This window comes from Ornithodoros turicata, chromosome 3 (assembly GCF_037126465.1).
Source record: "Ornithodoros turicata isolate Travis chromosome 3, ASM3712646v1, whole genome shotgun sequence".
NCBI classification, from domain to species: Eukaryota; Metazoa; Arthropoda; class Arachnida; order Ixodida; family Argasidae; genus Ornithodoros; species Ornithodoros turicata.
In genome coordinates, this window is record NC_088203.1 from 108,588,811 (window position 1) to 108,607,359 (window position 18,549).

Genomic DNA, 18,549 nt, shown 5'->3' on the forward strand with positions numbered 1-18,549 from the left:
TATGCATTCGGACTTTGGATATCTCTGAAATGGCGAGGCCCACGTAAAGGGGGTGCGTGCATTTGATGCAACGCTGTTTCATCTCGTGCAAGATGCACTTGTTACTCAGAATGTGAAAATGCTGACAGTCGGCAGAGCTAGCTTTCTTTGTCGTAGGCTATAGCATACTTTTTCATGCATCTCACATTTTGTATTTATTTACCGAACGTACTGTTCAACATGGTTTTGTACAGAAGTCGCTCGAATTTTGTGGTCGCAGCATTCCCCATTGCGACGTTTCTCTGCACGAAGTTTCGCAAAAAATTGTCTTGGCGGAACGAGAGGATGCTGTGAACACATTTTATTTTTATGCCCAACCTCATGTACAGAGCGAGCAATGCATAACGAACGACGTAGCGTTCTTTGTCATAACATGTGAGCAAGAGTTTCTTTGTGGGAGGGGCGTTCAGCGCCAACACATGTTTCAAGTGTCGCTGGTAGGGGGAGAGTTCGTTCTCGTTCACGCACCTCTGTTCGGGTGCCAGGGGAAAATGCCTGGTGAGCGCGTGTAGTTCTTTGGGATACGACAAGTCTACCACGTAGACATAATCCCCTTCTGAATCCTGAGGAATGTTGAGAAAATCGATCTCGCTCCACCTTGAACGATTGGCCCACTCACAACCACCTGTCGGGAGATTGAAAGTCATTACGCACGTCTACAAACTGTTCATGTAGAGGTACTGGATAGAAGTATTTTCTTGCTGGGGGTCGTAATCTTCGCACCCCTCGTGATTAGCCAAACAGTATCTGTGGAGGCTGTTACAATTGCCTCCGCTGATTCCCTTCTCGATCGTTTCGTACATCTCGTGATCGCTAATGAGCTCGAGTTCGACTTTGGTGAGCTTCAGAGCACTGCTCCACGCGTAACTGGCAAGGGACATGGTACGTAGGATATCCGTCCTATCCACCTCTAGCGCAATCTTCCTTAAATAAAGCACGACGTCGCAGAGCAGACAGGCGCCAAGCGTGACGTAGAGACGCGTGTAACCGCCGAGGTCCTTACATTCGAACAATTCGAAAATGTCGAGGGCGTACTGATAGTCCTCATCCGTGATCTCTTGGTCGTTCAGGTCACTTTTGAAAGCTTCCTTTGGCGGTAATGCGGAGAAATTCTAAATTCTAGACTGTCGATGAAGGTGTATGGATAAATGCCCTTCTTGAGGAGGCAGCGGAAACGGTCCCCTAATATCTTACAGGTACAATGAAACGCACCCTCGCCACCACTGGCGAGCATCGTTTCCACCAGGTTCGACGAGAAGAAGTTGAAAAACTGCGTGGTATCGCGGAAATGGAGATCGCCAATATTGAACCCTCTTATCTTTTGTGAACTCTAAGCTAAGCTCCACGGTTCACCCAAATTTAGAACGTGCATGTGGCGGAGAAGGGAGCTCAAATCGTACTGTGGGTTGTTACGGTCTTTGGTGTTATGCACGGAGGAGAAGTAAGGAGAATGAACTCTGCCGTGCCGCCGTTGAGAAAGCGTGGTCTCGATTCCTCTAGTCTAATTGTGGCCGCTGCGCAGCGCTCGGGCTCTGTTAGGTACTTCCTCCTCTGAAATAAGGCTGCTATAATGCACTCTTTCAGATGTACTTGTGTGTCCAGTGCAAGCAGAAAAAAATAAGAAGAAAAGAACGAAACTTTATTACATAAGACAAACGTCTGACATTACCAAAGGTGTAGTGTCGAATGCCTCCTACGGAATCCTCTGTCGCTTCTCCCCGCCCATCTCGGGTATCCAGCCCTTTTCTCTCTGGTGCGCCCGTACTTTGACCGCTGCGCTAACACGGTAACATACCCCAAAGGAAGCAAACGTTGTTCTGAAAAGCCACATTTGAATGGTATGGAGGAAAGAGTATGTTAGAAGCTCTGTAATCGAAAGTCGCCGGATGCGATCTTTCCGGAATCGCGTGTTATGTGGGTCGTCGCATAAGCTGAGACTGAGAAAGTTTTATCTCCGTACATATCAAGCAGTGTAGAAACATTTGTGTGTGTGAGTTCAAGGAGGGGCAGGACGCTCTGATGATGGGACACGGTGGGGTTCTGAAGGTTCTGGCACTTAGTTTCTTATTTCTTGTCATGCATGCCAATCGTTTGGTTTTGGGAACTGCAAGAGAAAGATCTGGATCTAGTCACTAATTTATGTTGACGAACACTGACATCTTGAACAACACTTACTTCTACATTATACACTACCGCTTTGGTGTTCAGTTTTAAGTTACTTAAGCACAAGCATGCTGCTCAAAGTGTTGCAGCAGGGATTTTACCACCACCACCCAAAAAAAGGAACCATACTGCAACACCACCAATATATATACCTGCCAGAAAAGCTAGAAAGCCCTAATTCCAGTAGATATGGGATTCACCCCCCACCACCCCGGTACACCAAGATCAAAATCGTCTTCGAGATCCCTTCCTTAAACAGGAAGTGCATGCACTGAATCCAGTACCACGCGTGTGCAAAACCTGCGACAGAAGTGCGTTCTGGTACTTTGGTATTAAATTCGTGTATGGTCGCATGCGAAGTGTAACTCTATCCTCTCTATCCCAGCGGATGCATCACAATTACGACAAAAGCCTCCTGTTTCCCAAAGTGTTGTGCATACGACGCGGCTGGTTGAAACGCATGCGACAAAGCTCTCGTGCAACAGCCGGAATGCAAATGTAGATTAACCAGCCCAATGACATCATTCCCTACGCTGTGAGGTGTTCCCGGGAACTAATAGTGATCAGTGCAAACCATTCATCAATGTACATCTCGTGGTCGTGTGTTGGCGGTGATGTAAATACCCGTACCATCCTGTACGATGTCGGGCAACAACTTTTGTGCTTCTTCGGGTGTCGTGTTTTATCCCCCCCCAAAAAAATAAAAGAGAACAGCTTGTTGACTGCGAGAGCACCACGCTTATGGAGACATTCAAGCCGTCAAGCCAACGCGGAGCCCCCTTCTCGGCGGCTTCCTCGCATTCTAAAATAAAAGCTTCTCGCTTTGCACTAACAAAAACTGTAGGCGAAAAATTCATAGAGAGATCGTTCCTTGATACACGACAAGCGTGTTTCCGATTCCATTTTTATCTGACAGGTAGCTTCCATCTATGAGACGAAAACGAGGTAGCAGAAACTGAAAAGAAAAGATAATTGTAGTTGACCACAAAATATTAACTCGTTACTGGAGACACCGTTGTTTATGCTTATCAAGCAAACATTCGCTTTGAACGCTTTTTAGTAGAGTATTCGAGTACAAACGGCGCATTGTCCTGCAGGCGACTTCGCGGAGCTAGTACCGGAGGGAACGCGAGTACCGCGGCGCGCCGCGGCCAACAATTGACTCGAGGAATTGCGACGTCGTTATCCAGCGGAGTTCGGTCGCCTTACTTCTCCTCTGTGGTGTTACGGCACGTAAGGTTACACGCATCACACACCGTTGCGACAAATTTCGAGAAACTGTGCTCTACGAAACGGGCGTGATCGTGATGCGCCACTTTCCACGTGTGCTGGTTAAATTCGATTCCACAAAATTGGCAGTGTGACGCGCACTCATGTCAAAAGTGGTCTTCCACACTCATGACCAATGCCGAGCGACAGCAGTTCAACCTATCGATTTGATCGCTAGATCACTTTAGCGCGAGCAAGCATTTTTTGGCGCATTGGGTCCCAAATCCATCTAGGACCTACTATTTTTCTGTCGTAACTTCTCACTACAACGATGCAGTACGAGCTCATCCTGTGCACACTCACTGCGTCCTTAAGGAGTGCATCCTTTTCCAGAACGCTCTCCGTGCCGAATACCACGAAATAGGGGTATGGATGCATCTACTGTACCTTGGTGAATGAGACACTCTTCTCCGCTTTTGGCATTTCGAGAATCACTTCATTTAAGTCTCGACACAGACGTTCGTGTTGCTCCCACGCCTCTCTCGTCCATAGCCGCTCGTGCATTTCTCGCAATAAAAAAAAGTCACTTCATTCCAAAATAGTGCTAAATTTTTGAGTGTCATAGAAGTGACCCCTGACCTCGAACACATGGACTTTATCCTTATAGCGCGTGCAGGGAAGCCGTCCAGCAGATACTGCTCGTCGAACACTAAGATGTACACAGAGATTTCGTTTTTTCTCTCCCACAGGGTAATGTCTTCATAAGTGACTGGGAAACAGGGTGGCCAGTACGTTATGCGCGTCTCCGGATTCGAAGGATTCATGTATTTGCGGTATCTGGCATAATCGTTTGGTTTGTTCCTCAACGAATGCAAGAGTGCTAGTACGCTATACTTTCATGATTCGGCGGAAGTTTGACGTTTGTGAGAGTCTTTGTTTTCCTTTTCAACATTTTGGGAAGCTCGATCGTGCACCCAATCAGCTTCGGTTTCAAACGCATTAACTTTAAGTCGACACATTGAACCTCATTGGAGGTGAAACCAGACCCTTCTCTCGAATAGGTTTCTACGCATTGCGAGGAGGAGGAGTAGGAGGAGTGTTGTTGGGAGGAACCCGAGAGGTCTGCCTGCCTGATTAGGCGGCATGTTTCTCGGGAAGGGAAAGGTGGTGGAGAGGAGGAGAGGAAAGGGTGAAGTGGAAGACCGAGCGGAATCCGCTCGGGGGGAGGATAGCTGCGTCCATGGGCCGACTTCAGGGGAACTGTGCCGGCATACGCCTATTACACATCTGAGGGAAACCCAGGAAAAAACCCAGACGGCACAGCCGGCCCGCGGATTCGAACCGCGGACCTCCCAGTCTCCAAGCGCACGCGTTACCGCTGCGCCACCGGAGCTGGTGCCACCGGAGCTGGTACACGCATTGCGAGGATTCTGGGATGGCAGCATTTATCGCGCCTTCGATTTCTTGACGGTTATGAACCACTCTCATGTGAAGGTTCACGTAAAGGACATGAGAAGTCAACCCGTTGGCTCCGTCCTTATCCATGAGCGCCCTCGAGCACAGACAAAATTTGAACGGCATGGGATAAGCTTCGAGGACGCGCGTGATTACTGGTGCTATGCTCGGTAGATATAGTCGCAAATCGTCGACGTTGTCGTCGTGCGGGGTGACAGAAGCGTGTACCTAGTTAGCATTCTCTCTAATGCCTCATCAGTGACAAAAAAGGAAGGAAGTGTCTCTCCGTGATGGAGGGATGATTATCTACAACGTGTTCTCGTAATTCAACAATTCTACGACCCTCGACGGGCTCATCTTCGTTTTGGAGCGTTGATATATTGACGTTGTCCTAGAAAGATATTGCTATGCAACCTGTGATTCTCGTGCATATATTGGTGAAGATCCACGAGTAAATAAGCGTAGGGCGAAGACATCGCTTGTTTATATGCGTCCAGAAAATACTCCAATCTTTTTCTACCAAATAGCTGTTGCCCAAAATGTTCGATCTGGTTGACGCTGCGGACGGTGCGCCACAGGACGACGTAATTGGCGTTGTAACGTATAGTTCTAAAACGACTACTGTTGAAAAAGATGTTTTGAACGAGAAAGAAGATCGATGCGTTGGCGTGGTGAGCACCCCGAATGAAAAGATCGGTAACCTCCTTCAAGGAATTGGCGTCGGTCATGTGATCGTCGACGACGGTGAGCGTAGTGCGCGACGTGTCCCACTGTCGTGGTAGCTCCTTGGTAAATTTTACAGTGTACCAAATACGTCCTGCATGCTCCGCGAAGCATATTTCTGTACGTAGAATATTTGTGATGGTGGCTTGTCCACGACGTCATTCAGGTTGCTCAATACGTTCGCTACGAAGTTCTTTTTTGTCTTTTCCTGCCGACGACGAGAAACGCAGGAGAATAAACCATATATGACGTTTTCCACGTATAGGTCAGGATGATGACGTGAGCGCAGTGTGCGCTCCCTTAATAGAGCGTTTTCAAATAAGCACGCGCAAAGAAACGAGAGCGAAACTGAAACGGAGAAGCAACCGGTTGCTGCTCGGAGAGCGCGCAGAGAAAGGAGAGAGCCAAACCGAAACTTGGCGCTGCAGGGAGCGCGCGCACGCAAGGGGATGACCGCTGGCCGCGTCGGCGCAGAGCGTGCGCGCGCCCGCGCGCATGCGGAGCGCCCTAAGAGAGGTGCTTTCGTCAGTCGAGCGCTGGCTCTCGCCTCATGACCTCATTTTGGCAAATCGGCGAATCTCGGTCAGAACAATTGGGAGACCATACACGCAACCGTCCACGCAACCCATTGTGTTTGTAATCTTCAAGTATGCGGAAGCTATCAGTGAAGTGGGTACAGAAATGTTTGAATGCCGAGGAGAAACAACGCCGAATGGATGGAGGCCCAAGTTGATTTTGCAGCATTGTGACCGTTCTAGTGACACTTTTCTTGATCAACTTATTACAGTTGATCAAACATAGTTGCATCACTACGATCCTGAGACAGAACAACAGTCCATGGAATGGCGCCGAAGAAATTCAAGACTTAACGATCAGCGGGAAAGGTCATGGCCACGGGTCTATGGGACAAGGAAGGTGTTTTGATGAGTGAACACCTCCAGAAGGGCGGAACAGTTCATGCGGCATACAAATGTCGCTTGCTCTGCTGGTAAAAGGATGTCTTGACAGAAAAACGGCGCGGGAAGCTACGGAAAGGCGTTCTCCTCTTGCAGGACAATGTACCGGCAGGCAAGACATGCAGGTTCTGAAGGGCTTGCGATTTGAATGCATCTGGGAGGTCTCGGAGGTGACAGGAGCAGCAGAAGCCTATTTCCAATGGCAGACGTCGGATTTCTTTTTCAAGGGTCAAAGAAGCTTCAGGAACGATGTGCGTTGAACTTGGAGGTGAATATGTGGAATTATAATAAAGGACTTGAGACAGCGTTCTTCTTTGTCGGGCTTTTCAGTACATCCTCGTATTTGCTCGCTGACTCTAGTCGTTCAGTCTCAACAGACTATAATGATGACAATTAAGCATGATGGCTACTTTATAACTTATAAGATATGTGAACGTACAAGCAAGAATCTATCAAGAACGTAAAGGCTCCAGCTATGCAAACAGCGTCGGTCACAGGGCGAATTTATATAAATTAAGCTACATAAACAAAAATAGAATAAATAGAATAATTGGCTGTTGAGCAATATTTCAAGGAAACTGTCATAGAGGCAGCGTAAAATCTGTCACAGACGATTGAGAGGGCTTAGCTCGTGTGCTCACTTGCGCTACTTTCAAGTAGGACGCAAAAACATGCAGGTGCACTGAAGGTCGTGACGAAAAAAGATGAAACACCGGCTTAACACAACAGGCAACAAAATTTACTTGTTCGACGCTTATGCGGGCGTCCTCATCAGAGAAAACGCAAAACAAAATACTACAGATCCGAGATCAGCGTTATGCCTTCGTCATGTTCCTGTAGCATTCCGGTAGGGGCCCCTTATGGCTGTTGCAAGCATTGTTATCAGCATGCATGTACCAAGATTCCAGATATTTTGGTACCCCCCGCCTATGTTCACGTTCCAAAGTTTCTGCGTCTTCGAAGTTAAAGGAGGGGCCGGTTTTGAGTACATGTTCAACCAGCTCGGTGCGATGATTCTCTGTTGGTGTCTTCTTGGTGTGGATTCCAAGAGGTTGCAAAATTCTTCTTACAGCCTCAGACAGGCCACGGACATAAGGGATGCATGGAATGTTTTCGAGAGAAGGTGGCTTAGGAAAGTCAAGGGACATCTTAGCAATTCTATCTTTCACGAAATAGCCAGGATAGTTACACTTTGCGAGGATATCACCTGACTTCCTTCATTCAAATTCCTTAGCTTCACACGAATTAGGTATGGTGACCATCCGCTTGTATGTGTGATAGAGAGAGAGAGAGAGAGAGGGATACATGATGACGATGATATGGGGATGACTTCCGCTTGTGAAGAAAACAAACAGCACCGCGTTTATGCTCCGGCTCGTGGTAAGAATAAAAGTCTAGGACAGATCCAGTGTCACAGGTTTTACGGTAAACGGATGTGAGTATGCGACCTGGGTCAGTGCGTGTGATTAAAACATCAAGAAACGAGAGCTTGCAGTTGCACTCCGTTTCCATCGGGAACTGTATGTTAGGGTGAAGACTGTTAAGAAACGAATGAAATGAAGTGACATCCTCACGTTTTAAAACAATTTAAGTATCGTCAGCATAGCGTTTGTAAAACTTAACAGTGGCCTTGTCAGAGCAAAAAAGATGTTCCTCTATGTATTCCATTACTAAATTAGCAGCCGAGACAGAAACAGGACTGCCCATAGGACATCCTTCAGACTGTTGATTATACTTGGTTGTCGAAAGTAAAATAAGTTTCTGTCATGCAGAACGACAACAGAGAAATAATCTCATCTACGGATAGAGTGGTACGATCAATGAAACTGTCATCTGCAGATAAGCGATGTGTTGCCACATCCACAGCAAGAGCAACAGGTACATCTGTAAAGAGTGAGATGACGTCGAACGATACCATTATGTCGTCGGGGGCCACCACAACGTCACGTACGGCAGAGCAGAATCCATACGAGTTCTTCACAGAATGTCCGTTTTGGTACAAGATGGAATTCAATAGTTCCACCAGGAATTTAGACAGTTGATACGTAGGAGCTCTGATAAAGGACACTATGGGGCGGAGCGGAGCGTTCGGTTTGTGAACCTTGGGCAGGCCGAAGGCTCGTGGAACCTGTCCATCTGACGAAAGCAGGCGTTTATAAACAGCGTGTGACATGCTCCCAGCAGCCCTTAATTTCCTGAAAAAAATTTGCCTTTTGTTGCCTGTTGCGTGAAGTCGGTGTTTCATCTTTTTTCGTCATGACCTCTACTGGCTTTTGATCTCTCTTCAACACTGAAGGTCGTGTACGCAGCGTCTGAAATGTTTCTCCCAAATGTCTCGACATATCTCGTCCATGTGTTTTATTCGAATGTTTCGTCTGGAATGTTTCGGCAGCACGGTGGTCGTAAGGAACATACGTCCTACACGAGGAGCGCCTGATTTTCCTGTTTGTGTGATGATGCTCCTCACTTCCGAAATCTGATATGGCCTGCTTTCACTTAACTGGATGGTGCCACATTTCTTCCGCTATCGAAATGAACACGTCTTACGTCTAACAAAAATTCTCTTCCAGGCTACGTTCAAAGGCTGGATTGATATTATGGCCAATGCAATTGATTCGAGAGGAGTAAGTTATTTCATTATGCGTCTCTACAGGAGTAGACGGGCCAGGGGATTACAATGCGATACTCTTCTGAAACAACACTGTAAATAATTTAATGGTTAAGTTTATGAGGACTTCATCTCATATTGGTTTATTAGGGGTCAATAGAAAAATCTGGGTTAACAAAGCTCTCTCTACTGCTCGTACAACTTTCCTGCGTATCCATGGCAGCTCATTGAGGTTCTTTCCAGAAAAACGAGCAACCCGATTACGAAGCCAATATCTACATGTACCTCTACTTCGTGTTCTTCATTATATTTGGTTCCTTCTTCACCCTGAACCTATTCATTGGTGTCATCATTGATAATTTTAATGAACAGAAGAAGAAGGTAAGTGCACGCTTTCAACTGTACTGTAGTTCTAAGGGTTGAAAGTGCTTTGCCAAGTAATGTGTGACACATATTTCGAACTCGTTGCACCTAATATTGCACAATATTGCACATGCTATGTAGTTATTAACCAATATTGCTTCTGACACAGGCGGGAGGATCATTAGAAATGTTTATGACAGAGGACCAGAAAAAGTACTACAACGCAATGAAAAAAATGGGGTCCAAAAAGCCTGCTAAAGCCATTCCGAGACCAAGGGTAAGACACAGTGTTTATGTATAATACACCTGTCACACGACAAAATGAATGTCATTCTCAGCGAATGACATTCGTTCTGTGTCACATGTGTGTGTCAGTACGTGCGAATGAGTTCGATGAACTTATTCGCTTTTCCCTCTCGCACCGACTGCGTTGCCCTTTCATTAGAAAGGTAGGAAAAACAACAACGATGAACCGGTAGGAGAAATTAAACATGAATGAAAAAATATATTCTAATATTTTATCACGAATTTAATAACTTTTGACATGAAAGAAGGAAGGCTTATCACTGTTTTTTAGAGAACTAACGTCGTTCCCAATCGACTCCCACGTCCGTTTTGATTGTTGGTTGACACATCGTATGCCGCGAGCCCGTGACCGCTAAGCAGAAAAGCTTAAACGTTTTCGACTATTTTCCATCGTCATGGAAGAAAATGCTCCAGTTGCGCAAGGCAGGAAGAAAAAGAAAGAGCGCAATGGACTGATTGTGAATCGTTCGCTGTGATACGTTTGTGGGAAGACCACCTCGGCGATTTACGACGGGCATAGCGTACTGCGCACGGATCACGAAGGAACTTTCTGCCCAGGGAATTGTGAAAGCCATGAAAGAAGTGAAAAACTAAAATGAAAGCTTGGGGAACCGCTACAGGTGAGCAAGCTAACTTTTCACACACGTGGTTTCTTTGTGGTACATGCTTGAGGCTGTCGAGCTGCTTGCTGCTGCTGGAGGCGTGAATCGCTTGCCGTGCTCGCTGCTGCTACTTCTCACACTCGTCCCGAACTGACAAAAGGGCGGGTCTGCTTGAGCGCATGACAGAGAGTCTCGCTCATGCACTGTGTTTCACACTTCGATGTTCATCTGAGAGTGCAGAAGCTTGAAAGGGATGTATTGCGTTATTAGAGCGGGCTGTCTTGTTTGGTCACCCCCGATGTTTTAAATAACGTTGTTGTATGTAGCCATGGTGCATGTCGTTCTGACAACCCCAACGTCTGGTATAGCTGTCCCAAATCGGAAGAGGGCTGCATGGGAAAAAAATTTTGTGACAGAGAGCACATGGCCAATACCCAAGGACAATAATCCTCCAAACGCTGCTTGTTTTTCAGGACCAAAAGCAAAAAAGCAAAAAAATAAATAAAAATAAAATAATAAAGACTGAAAACAGGGGGTCAGGGGGATTCGGCTGAAGTTTTGCTGGGACATCTACCGTTTCCTAGGCTCAGGCTCCCTACTCAGCTCAGGCTCCCCTTGTGGAGGAGTCTGCCTGTGGCGAGCACACCTCCATGGAACACGTGCAGCATCAAACATTTTAAGCATTCCTGTGATTTCATTTGGACTGTGTAAATAGCAATTGTGAGACTGAAGTGAATAGAGAAACAGCCGACTGGGGCGCATCCATGTGAAGAACACGACCATATTCAGCACACTGTGTCCATCGAAAGATTCTCAACATTATGTAGCCTCGTTGTTGGTCACGGAATTTTGTCACCATTATCATTTTTACCACTATTTTCAGTTCTTCTCACCATATACAGACTAATTTCTCCCATATGCTGCACTTGTAACTATATTTTGGACACGCTGTGTTTTCAGAAAATCAATTGTATGCAGCGTGGGGGTGGTGAAAGCCATATACAAGGGGCGTTCAAGTCAAATCGGGACTTCTCATTTTTCGCAAAAGTAAAATGAACTTACAGGCGAGAAATTAGTTTTGTTTTTCAACGTAATCCCCAGCGGGCAGTAATGCACTTGTCCCAGCGTTTCACGAGGGCTTGTATGCCAGCAGCGTAGAAATCTTTACCGGCGCGCAGCAGCCATGATTGGACCGCATTCTTGACCTCGTCGTCGCAGCTGAAGTGGCGGCCCCCAAGGAACGCCTTCGGTGGCCCGAAGAGATGGAAATCGCTGGGGGCGAGGTCTGGAGTGTAAGGGGGATGTGGCAGCAACTCCCAGCCAAGTTCCTGTAAGGTGCGTGCCGTGAGATGCGCGGTATGCGGGCGTGCATTGTCGTGTAGGAGGAGGACTCCTTTGGTGGTGAGGCCCGGCAGCTTTTGCTTCAGCGCCTTATGCACATCCCTGAGAACCTGGCAGTAATATGCACTATTGATGGTGGTACCACTGGGCAGAAAATCAACATGAACAACGCCAGCCTTGTCCCAGAAAACCGTGGCCATGACCTTACCCGCAGACGGGGTGCTTCGGAACTTCTTGGGAGCTGGCGAGCCCGGATGCTTCCACTGTTTTGATGTGCGTTTAGACTCAGGAGTGAAATGCTATGCCACTCAAACGCTTTGCTGCGGCTAACTGTATCGTGGCCATACTGAGCCTGAAGTCTTCTGTGAACTTCAGGTGACTTTACGCCTTCATTCACGATAAACTTCATGACAATTCGCTGTTCGATGTGCGCGCTCACCTCGTTGTCGGCCATCTTGTCCAGCACGTGTCTTCTGTTTTGCACAAACTTTGGACCACCACGTGGTGAACGCGGAGGCCTGTCGTGTGTGAAAATGACGAAAAAGAAGTAGCGCGAGCCATTTGTCACTCAGGAGACAGAAAGTCCCGGTTTGACTTGAACACCCCTCGTAGAAGAGGAGGCACTTCGAGAAATGGATGCAACACTGGAATGAGATGCATCAGAGCTGCACATGTTACGTGCTAGAAGTGACACGAACAGCCCAGTGCCGTCGATATCTTCTGGAGAAAGTTCAGAAATGAACCAGCGTAGGGTGCAGAAACATCCTGGCGACATAGCGGACACTGCTTACACAACTGCTTTATGAGCAGCACGGCAGCTACCATGTGAGCTAAAAGAAGCGCGCAATGAGGGAGTGGAATTGCGAAGGAAAGAAATTGAGGTTATGGAGGAGGCTGCAAGTACGGAAAAAGTTCTAGTGGAAACTCTTGTAAAGTTTCAAGAAAAGCGCATTAACCTTGTGGTGTTGGGTGGTTGGTGGTGAAAGGGCTCGCCGTTGTCGGCCTCACATCTGTGGCGCATTAACCTTGTGAAGGATACGGTCACATGGACTCGTCCAGTGCGGTTGTGCCACTGGAAGTGCATGCAAAGCAGTGCATTCACTGGTGTCGTTTGCTGTTTTTGTGTTCCCTTGGGACATGCTAATGCGATGGCACAAAAGTTTCGATTGACCTATATGGATGCACTATACTCTGCCTGCACCTCCAATGGCATAGACGAACTGGGCAAATCCATGTCACCGTAACCGTCATAGAGTTATGGACTACAGCCCTTTCTCTTTATTTGGTCTCCACTGTGCATCGCATCTCTTCTGCGATACACATGACAAGTTAAAAGCAAAAGTATTTAGTTCTCAGAGATTCAGTCAGTAGGAAGCACTAAGCAGCAGTGTCGTTATGGCCCCGGCTACAACATAACAGTAAGTAAAAGGACAATCGGCACAGGAGATTCTGCCCCGCTTTCACAAGGTCGGCTGACACCGCTTCCAGAAGTAGCGTGTGAGGGCACTTCTCAGTTCCTGTCCTACACGATGGCACACATCTGAGCTGTGACGTGGTTGTTCGTAGAGAGCATCATATTCATGTGCATCTCCTTGTCTCCACATGTCGTTGAACGCTTCACAGATGTTGTGAAGTATGCACGACGTCCTGATCGCATGTTTCGCTTTGGGCAAGGTGCATATAGTCTCTTCGTGATAAATCTGAAGCGGGCCTTTAGCCTTCCAGAAGCGTTTTTGACAATTCGTCTTGTTTCACGTTATAGTTGAAAAGTGCCTCTGGAGTTCCGCTTGCAGCGTTTGCGTACGGCTTCGTTAGGCTTGGGGAGAGAGGAAATGATTGATCGCACATGGCACATAAATTTTGGCGATGGGTTGTTCTCGATCACCGACACTGGTGTCTGCGAATGTTCACTGTTCACCAGCTCACACAGCTTTGAACGTCCATCATGGTACCTTCCGGGGCTCGCAACATTTATGTAGCGGAACCGGTACCGATGATCCACTCATGCAAGTGGTATAACGCTGCTGCGTATTAGAGGTGTAGTGGGTGATTACGTCTAAGTTGTAGAGATGTGCACAAAGAACTAGAATAGACAGGAAGTAATCCCAGAGACAAAACTGGAAATTAATTTGTCTGTTTGCCTTCAGCTTGCCTTTTCCTTTAGTTCTACATTAGCACGTGGTTTCAAAAACAAAGAAACAAGCGCAAAAATGAGACTGTGCTGTATTTGCATGCATGTTCCTGATGTATTGGTGTAGCACTTTTCAGGGGTTCCTTTATGTAAGCATAAATGCTGAAAGGAACTTACCACCCTTTGTAGTTGTAGTAGTCGACAGCGTTGTTCTTTGGCGGCGAGACGGCAAAGTGACAGCCACCGAAGGCGCCGACCCCCTGCAGGAAGCCGCTCACTCCATAGAATGGCCGCATGAGTTCCTCATTCTCGCCAGTACTAACCAACCGCAGCCACTTGTCTTCGAGGTGCTGGATGACGGCTTTCACAAACTGTCCGTATACCACCCCCAACACTGGGGGTGGTCCCCATGCTTGGCGTAGGCCCACCAACCTCAAACAGGTCTGCAATAGTTCTTTCCTCATCTGTGAAGCACAACCCATAAGGGCCGATGGCCACCCTCTTTTCAGCCAAAGTTGGCTGGCTCATGTTGGTCATCTCGCGCTCTAGAATGTGCATGCATGCCTCCAGCAAGTACCGGAACGTAGCAGGGCACACACGAAGTGCCTGCTTGAAGTCGAACTCACCGAAATTGGGGAGTGTATCTTCAACCATCGCACGTTGCACTGGAAGGCCCATCCTTAGCGACAAACTTCAGCTGATGATCCAGAGAGTAACAGGCGGAGCTCAGTGCTTCGAACAGTCCTTGTGCGAGACGGCAAAGTGACAGCCGCCGAAGGCGCCGACCCCCTGCAGGAAGCCGCTCACTCCATAGAATGGCCGCATGAGTTCCTCATTCTCGCCAGTACTAACCAACCGCAGCCACTTGTCTTCGAGGTGCTGGATGACGGCTTTCACAAACTGTCCGTATACCACCCCCAACACTGGGGGTGGTCCCCATGCTTGGCGTAGGCCTACCAACCTCAAACAGGTGTGCGATAGTTCTTTCCTCATCTGTGAAGCACAACCCATAAGGGCCGATGGCCACCCTCTTTTCAGCCAAAATTGGCTGGCTCATGTTGGTCATCTCGCGCTCTAGAATGTGCATGCATGCCTCCAGCAAGTACCGGAACGTAGCAGGGCACACACGAAGTGCCTACTTGAAGTCGAGCTCACCGAAATTGGGGAGCGTATCTTCAACCATCGCCCGTTGCACTGGAAGGCCCATCCTTAGCGACAAACTTCAGCTGATGATCCAGAGAGTAACAGCCGCAGCTCAGTGCTTCGAACAGTCCTTGTCCGCTCACGTATGGAAAGTTGCAGTCGTCTGTGCTCAGCATATCGCTTCGATTGCAAGCACAACAGTGTGGCTATAACATGTTTCAACTGTACGTTGTCACTCTGAACCAGCGGGACTACTTCTTGTGCACGCGCCGCCATGTTGCCAAGTGTGGTCCAGATAGGCTTCTCACTTGTCTTGGCTTGGATACTTGGACAGCTGAGCGTCGTGCGAAACGCAACGGTTTTGGGAAATCTAACGTTTCACTTGTTTTGAAAAAGAAAAATAGAACGGGTGTACCTGTATGTTCTTCATATGTTCGGCCCTGGTGTCTTAATCATCGACAGTGACATTATTTGCGAATGACATTATTTTTCTTTGTATGGCTCGATGAAACGCAAACAAATGACATTCGGTGCGAATGCCATTCGCTGGGAATGCCATTCAATTTGCCGTGTGACAGAGGTGTAAGGTTATTTATCTAAATGCGAGAAAAGAACTACATGCCATTTGAGGTTGAATGTGGTTGTGTAATGCACTATCGCCACTTGCTTCGTTTTGTTTGAGTGGCAGAAAAGTTCCTAATCGATCTTCATAACAAACGGGACAACCCCCATTGGAACGAAGCTCCTTGCTACTCCCAGCAGAAAAGTGTGTAAATGATTCATTTGAGACAGGGGTTGAATCTAGACGCGAGGAGCGCAACAGTGTGCTTTCATTGCGTGTCTCTTATCAAGATATATATTCGTCGACGACAGTCATCATGTCGTTCATCATATCGTATTTGTTCGCGGGGTCTCTTTCCAGTAATTCAAGAAAAGACAGGGTTCTCATTTTCCAATAGCTTTGCTCTAAACAACTGGAAATGGAAGCACTGATTGGAACTTCTTGAAGGAGCCCAGAAATAAAAGAGTTTCTGTTTTTGACACATTATGAAAGGACGTGACTTGGCATGGCAACAACCCCCCCCCCCCCCCCACACACACACAAAAAAAAAAAAAAATCTGCATGCAGTGTTTTTCTCGGAGGGAAAAAAGAAGGATACACCCAAACGTCGACGAACACGTTCCCGCTCAACTTGCTCTTCAGGGTGAAACGAGGAGGAGGAAAAAACGTAACCGCCGCTGAAGTCATTACGGTCACAAAAGTTACTGCGCTCTAAAGTTTTGTTTTGGGAGTAGCAGAACTAGTCAGGAGACAAGTTCAATTTCTCCCTGGTTTTCTTTTAAATAATCAATCAATCAATCACCGCGCTCCAAAAGAGGAAGGCGCGTTCCGCTTTCTTTCTTTTTCTGTTTTTCGTTCTCTCCCATTTCTGCCCGTGTAGCAGACGACATTTCTCTAAACAAACCAGCCGACTATATCGCAATGACGTCAAAGAGACCCAGGCAGCGAGTTGCGGACATTGGCACCGTTGCGCACGGTCACGTTTCTTTTTTTTTTTTTTAAGTGCAATTCTTGTATATTTACGAGTATGCATCTGTCGAAAGAATCACTTCCCATGGTGTATTTTAATGGGCCGGTTAGCGGCTCTGCTTTTTTAAAAAAGGGCAGTGACAGAGGTGTCTCTGTGCTTCTTTAAAACGCAAAATAGTATAATATGTTTCCCCTGTCGCTGTGATTGACGCCTATATCACTTATAGATGCTTATTGTTATGATTAAGATGTAATGCTACTATATTACTGTGTTCTTTTGTGCGCATGTTCTTCATGTATTGAAATGTATGTACTGAAATATGTGTGAAATGCAGTTCAAGCTACAAGCCATGATATTCGACCTGACGACCAACAAGATGTTTGACATGGCTATCATGATCTTCATCGTCCTCAACATGACGGTCATGGCACTGGACCACTATGGTCAAAGCAAGTTCTTCGGGGAAGTCCTCGACAGGCTCAATATCTTCTTTATTGCTATTTTCACGACGGAGTGCATCCTCAAAATGTTTGCCTTGCGCTGGTACTACTTCAAAGAACCATGGAACATGTTTGACTTCGTCGTCGTCATACTGTCCATTTTAGGTAAGTTGGGGCAGTCTCGAACTAGACATTAAAGGGGAACTAAACTGCGAAAAGATCTCTTCGCGATATGGAAGAATGCAAAATGAACGAGATTCACCTGTCGTGCTGTTCGTAATTAAAAACACAAATAAAATTGCTCTTTTGGAGGTTCCTCTTTCCTTCCTTCGAAGCGGCGCAAAACGTCAATGGTACGCCACCCCCAGCGCATCCAATTGTCAAAGGAAATATATTGTGGGAACTGACTCCTTCCCGCATTTCTTTGTCCAATCAACGCGGTACGACGGGAGCTCCGACTTTGCTTTGACGCGTAGTGACGCGTACACCTCGCCGAGACGCATATCATACGCATATTCTGTAGTAGCGGAAGCTTTCGCTAACACCGCCATATGCAAAGTAACAGGAACAGAATCTGTTTAATGCAAAGTAAAAAAAAAAAAGAGAAGGGAAAGGTTAGCCACGGTGTGAGTTTGACATTCCCTAAAGCTTTCAAGCAAACAAAAGAAGACACAAACAGCTGGGATACAGAAAATTATGCGCATCGTTGCGCATAGGACGCATCAGAGAATGCCCAGGAGTTTAGATTCCCGAAGGAAACGTGTCAGCGCAGACGTGACTTCAGCGTGCTGGGTAGGGCCAAGTAGCACCGCGAGGGGAAAGCTCTCGGTAGCTTAGATGAGCAAGGCGGCGCCGGAGACTCGATCGGTGATCTTCGTACCGCTGGCAGGCAATGAGGATGTGTGGCACATCGGCTTCTACGTTGCACGTTGGGCAAAGAGGTGATGGGTGCTGATTCATCTTAAATAGGAGGAGAGGAGCTCGTGCTACATTCAGCCGCAGCCGATGAAGCAAAGATTCCTCGATGGGCGGGATGCGGCCAGGCACAGCATATGTCATTAAAGGGTCAATGGATTTAAGGAATGCATTGGTTCGTATAGCTTCTTGCTGAAAGAGCTGTGTGCGGTTGGCAGTGAAGCGGCGGATTTTCAGCTGGCACATAGAGTGCGCAAGGGGAAAGACAGTTGGTTGCTCAGCGTCGTGGGCTTGCCGAGCAAGAGCGTCAGCACGATCATTGCCTGAAATTCCGACATGGCTCGGAATCCATTGGAACACCACTTCGTGTCCAAGTGATACAAGTTCAGAGTGCAGGGCGATGATCGTGGTGTAGGTGTCACTGATGACTGCGGCAGAGTAAGAGGACAGCGCCTCCAGAGCCCAGCGGGGACCAATGGGGACTCTGCGCTTTCTTTCCGCCCAAGTTAGTCAGTGAGTTAGTTCGCACCGGCGCCCCGTTGTAATGTTTCTTTGGCCGTCAGTCCTGCTTTGCCCACTGTCCACTCACTCATATTTGGCGCAGTCGGCTTCTCGGACATCGT

The 18,549-nt window shown here is 47.4% G+C and overlaps 1 protein-coding gene across 5 annotated transcripts in view; it reads left to right on the top strand.

Moving 5' to 3' along the window:
• The window catches only part of LOC135389179 (sodium channel protein para-like), a 292,829-nt gene that overhangs the window by 268,934 nt on the left and 5,346 nt on the right, over window positions 1–18,549 (top strand). For all 5 annotated transcript variants that reach the window (XM_064619242.1, XM_064619243.1, XM_064619246.1 and 2 more), the window contains 4 exons: window positions 9,116–9,169; window positions 9,397–9,534; window positions 9,686–9,793; window positions 16,906–17,176. In XM_064619242.1, coding sequence (XP_064475312.1) covers window positions 9,116–9,169; window positions 9,397–9,534; window positions 9,686–9,793; window positions 16,906–17,176 — 571 coding nt within the window. The remainder of the gene's footprint in view (window positions 1–9,115; window positions 9,170–9,396; window positions 9,535–9,685; window positions 9,794–16,905; window positions 17,177–18,549) is intronic.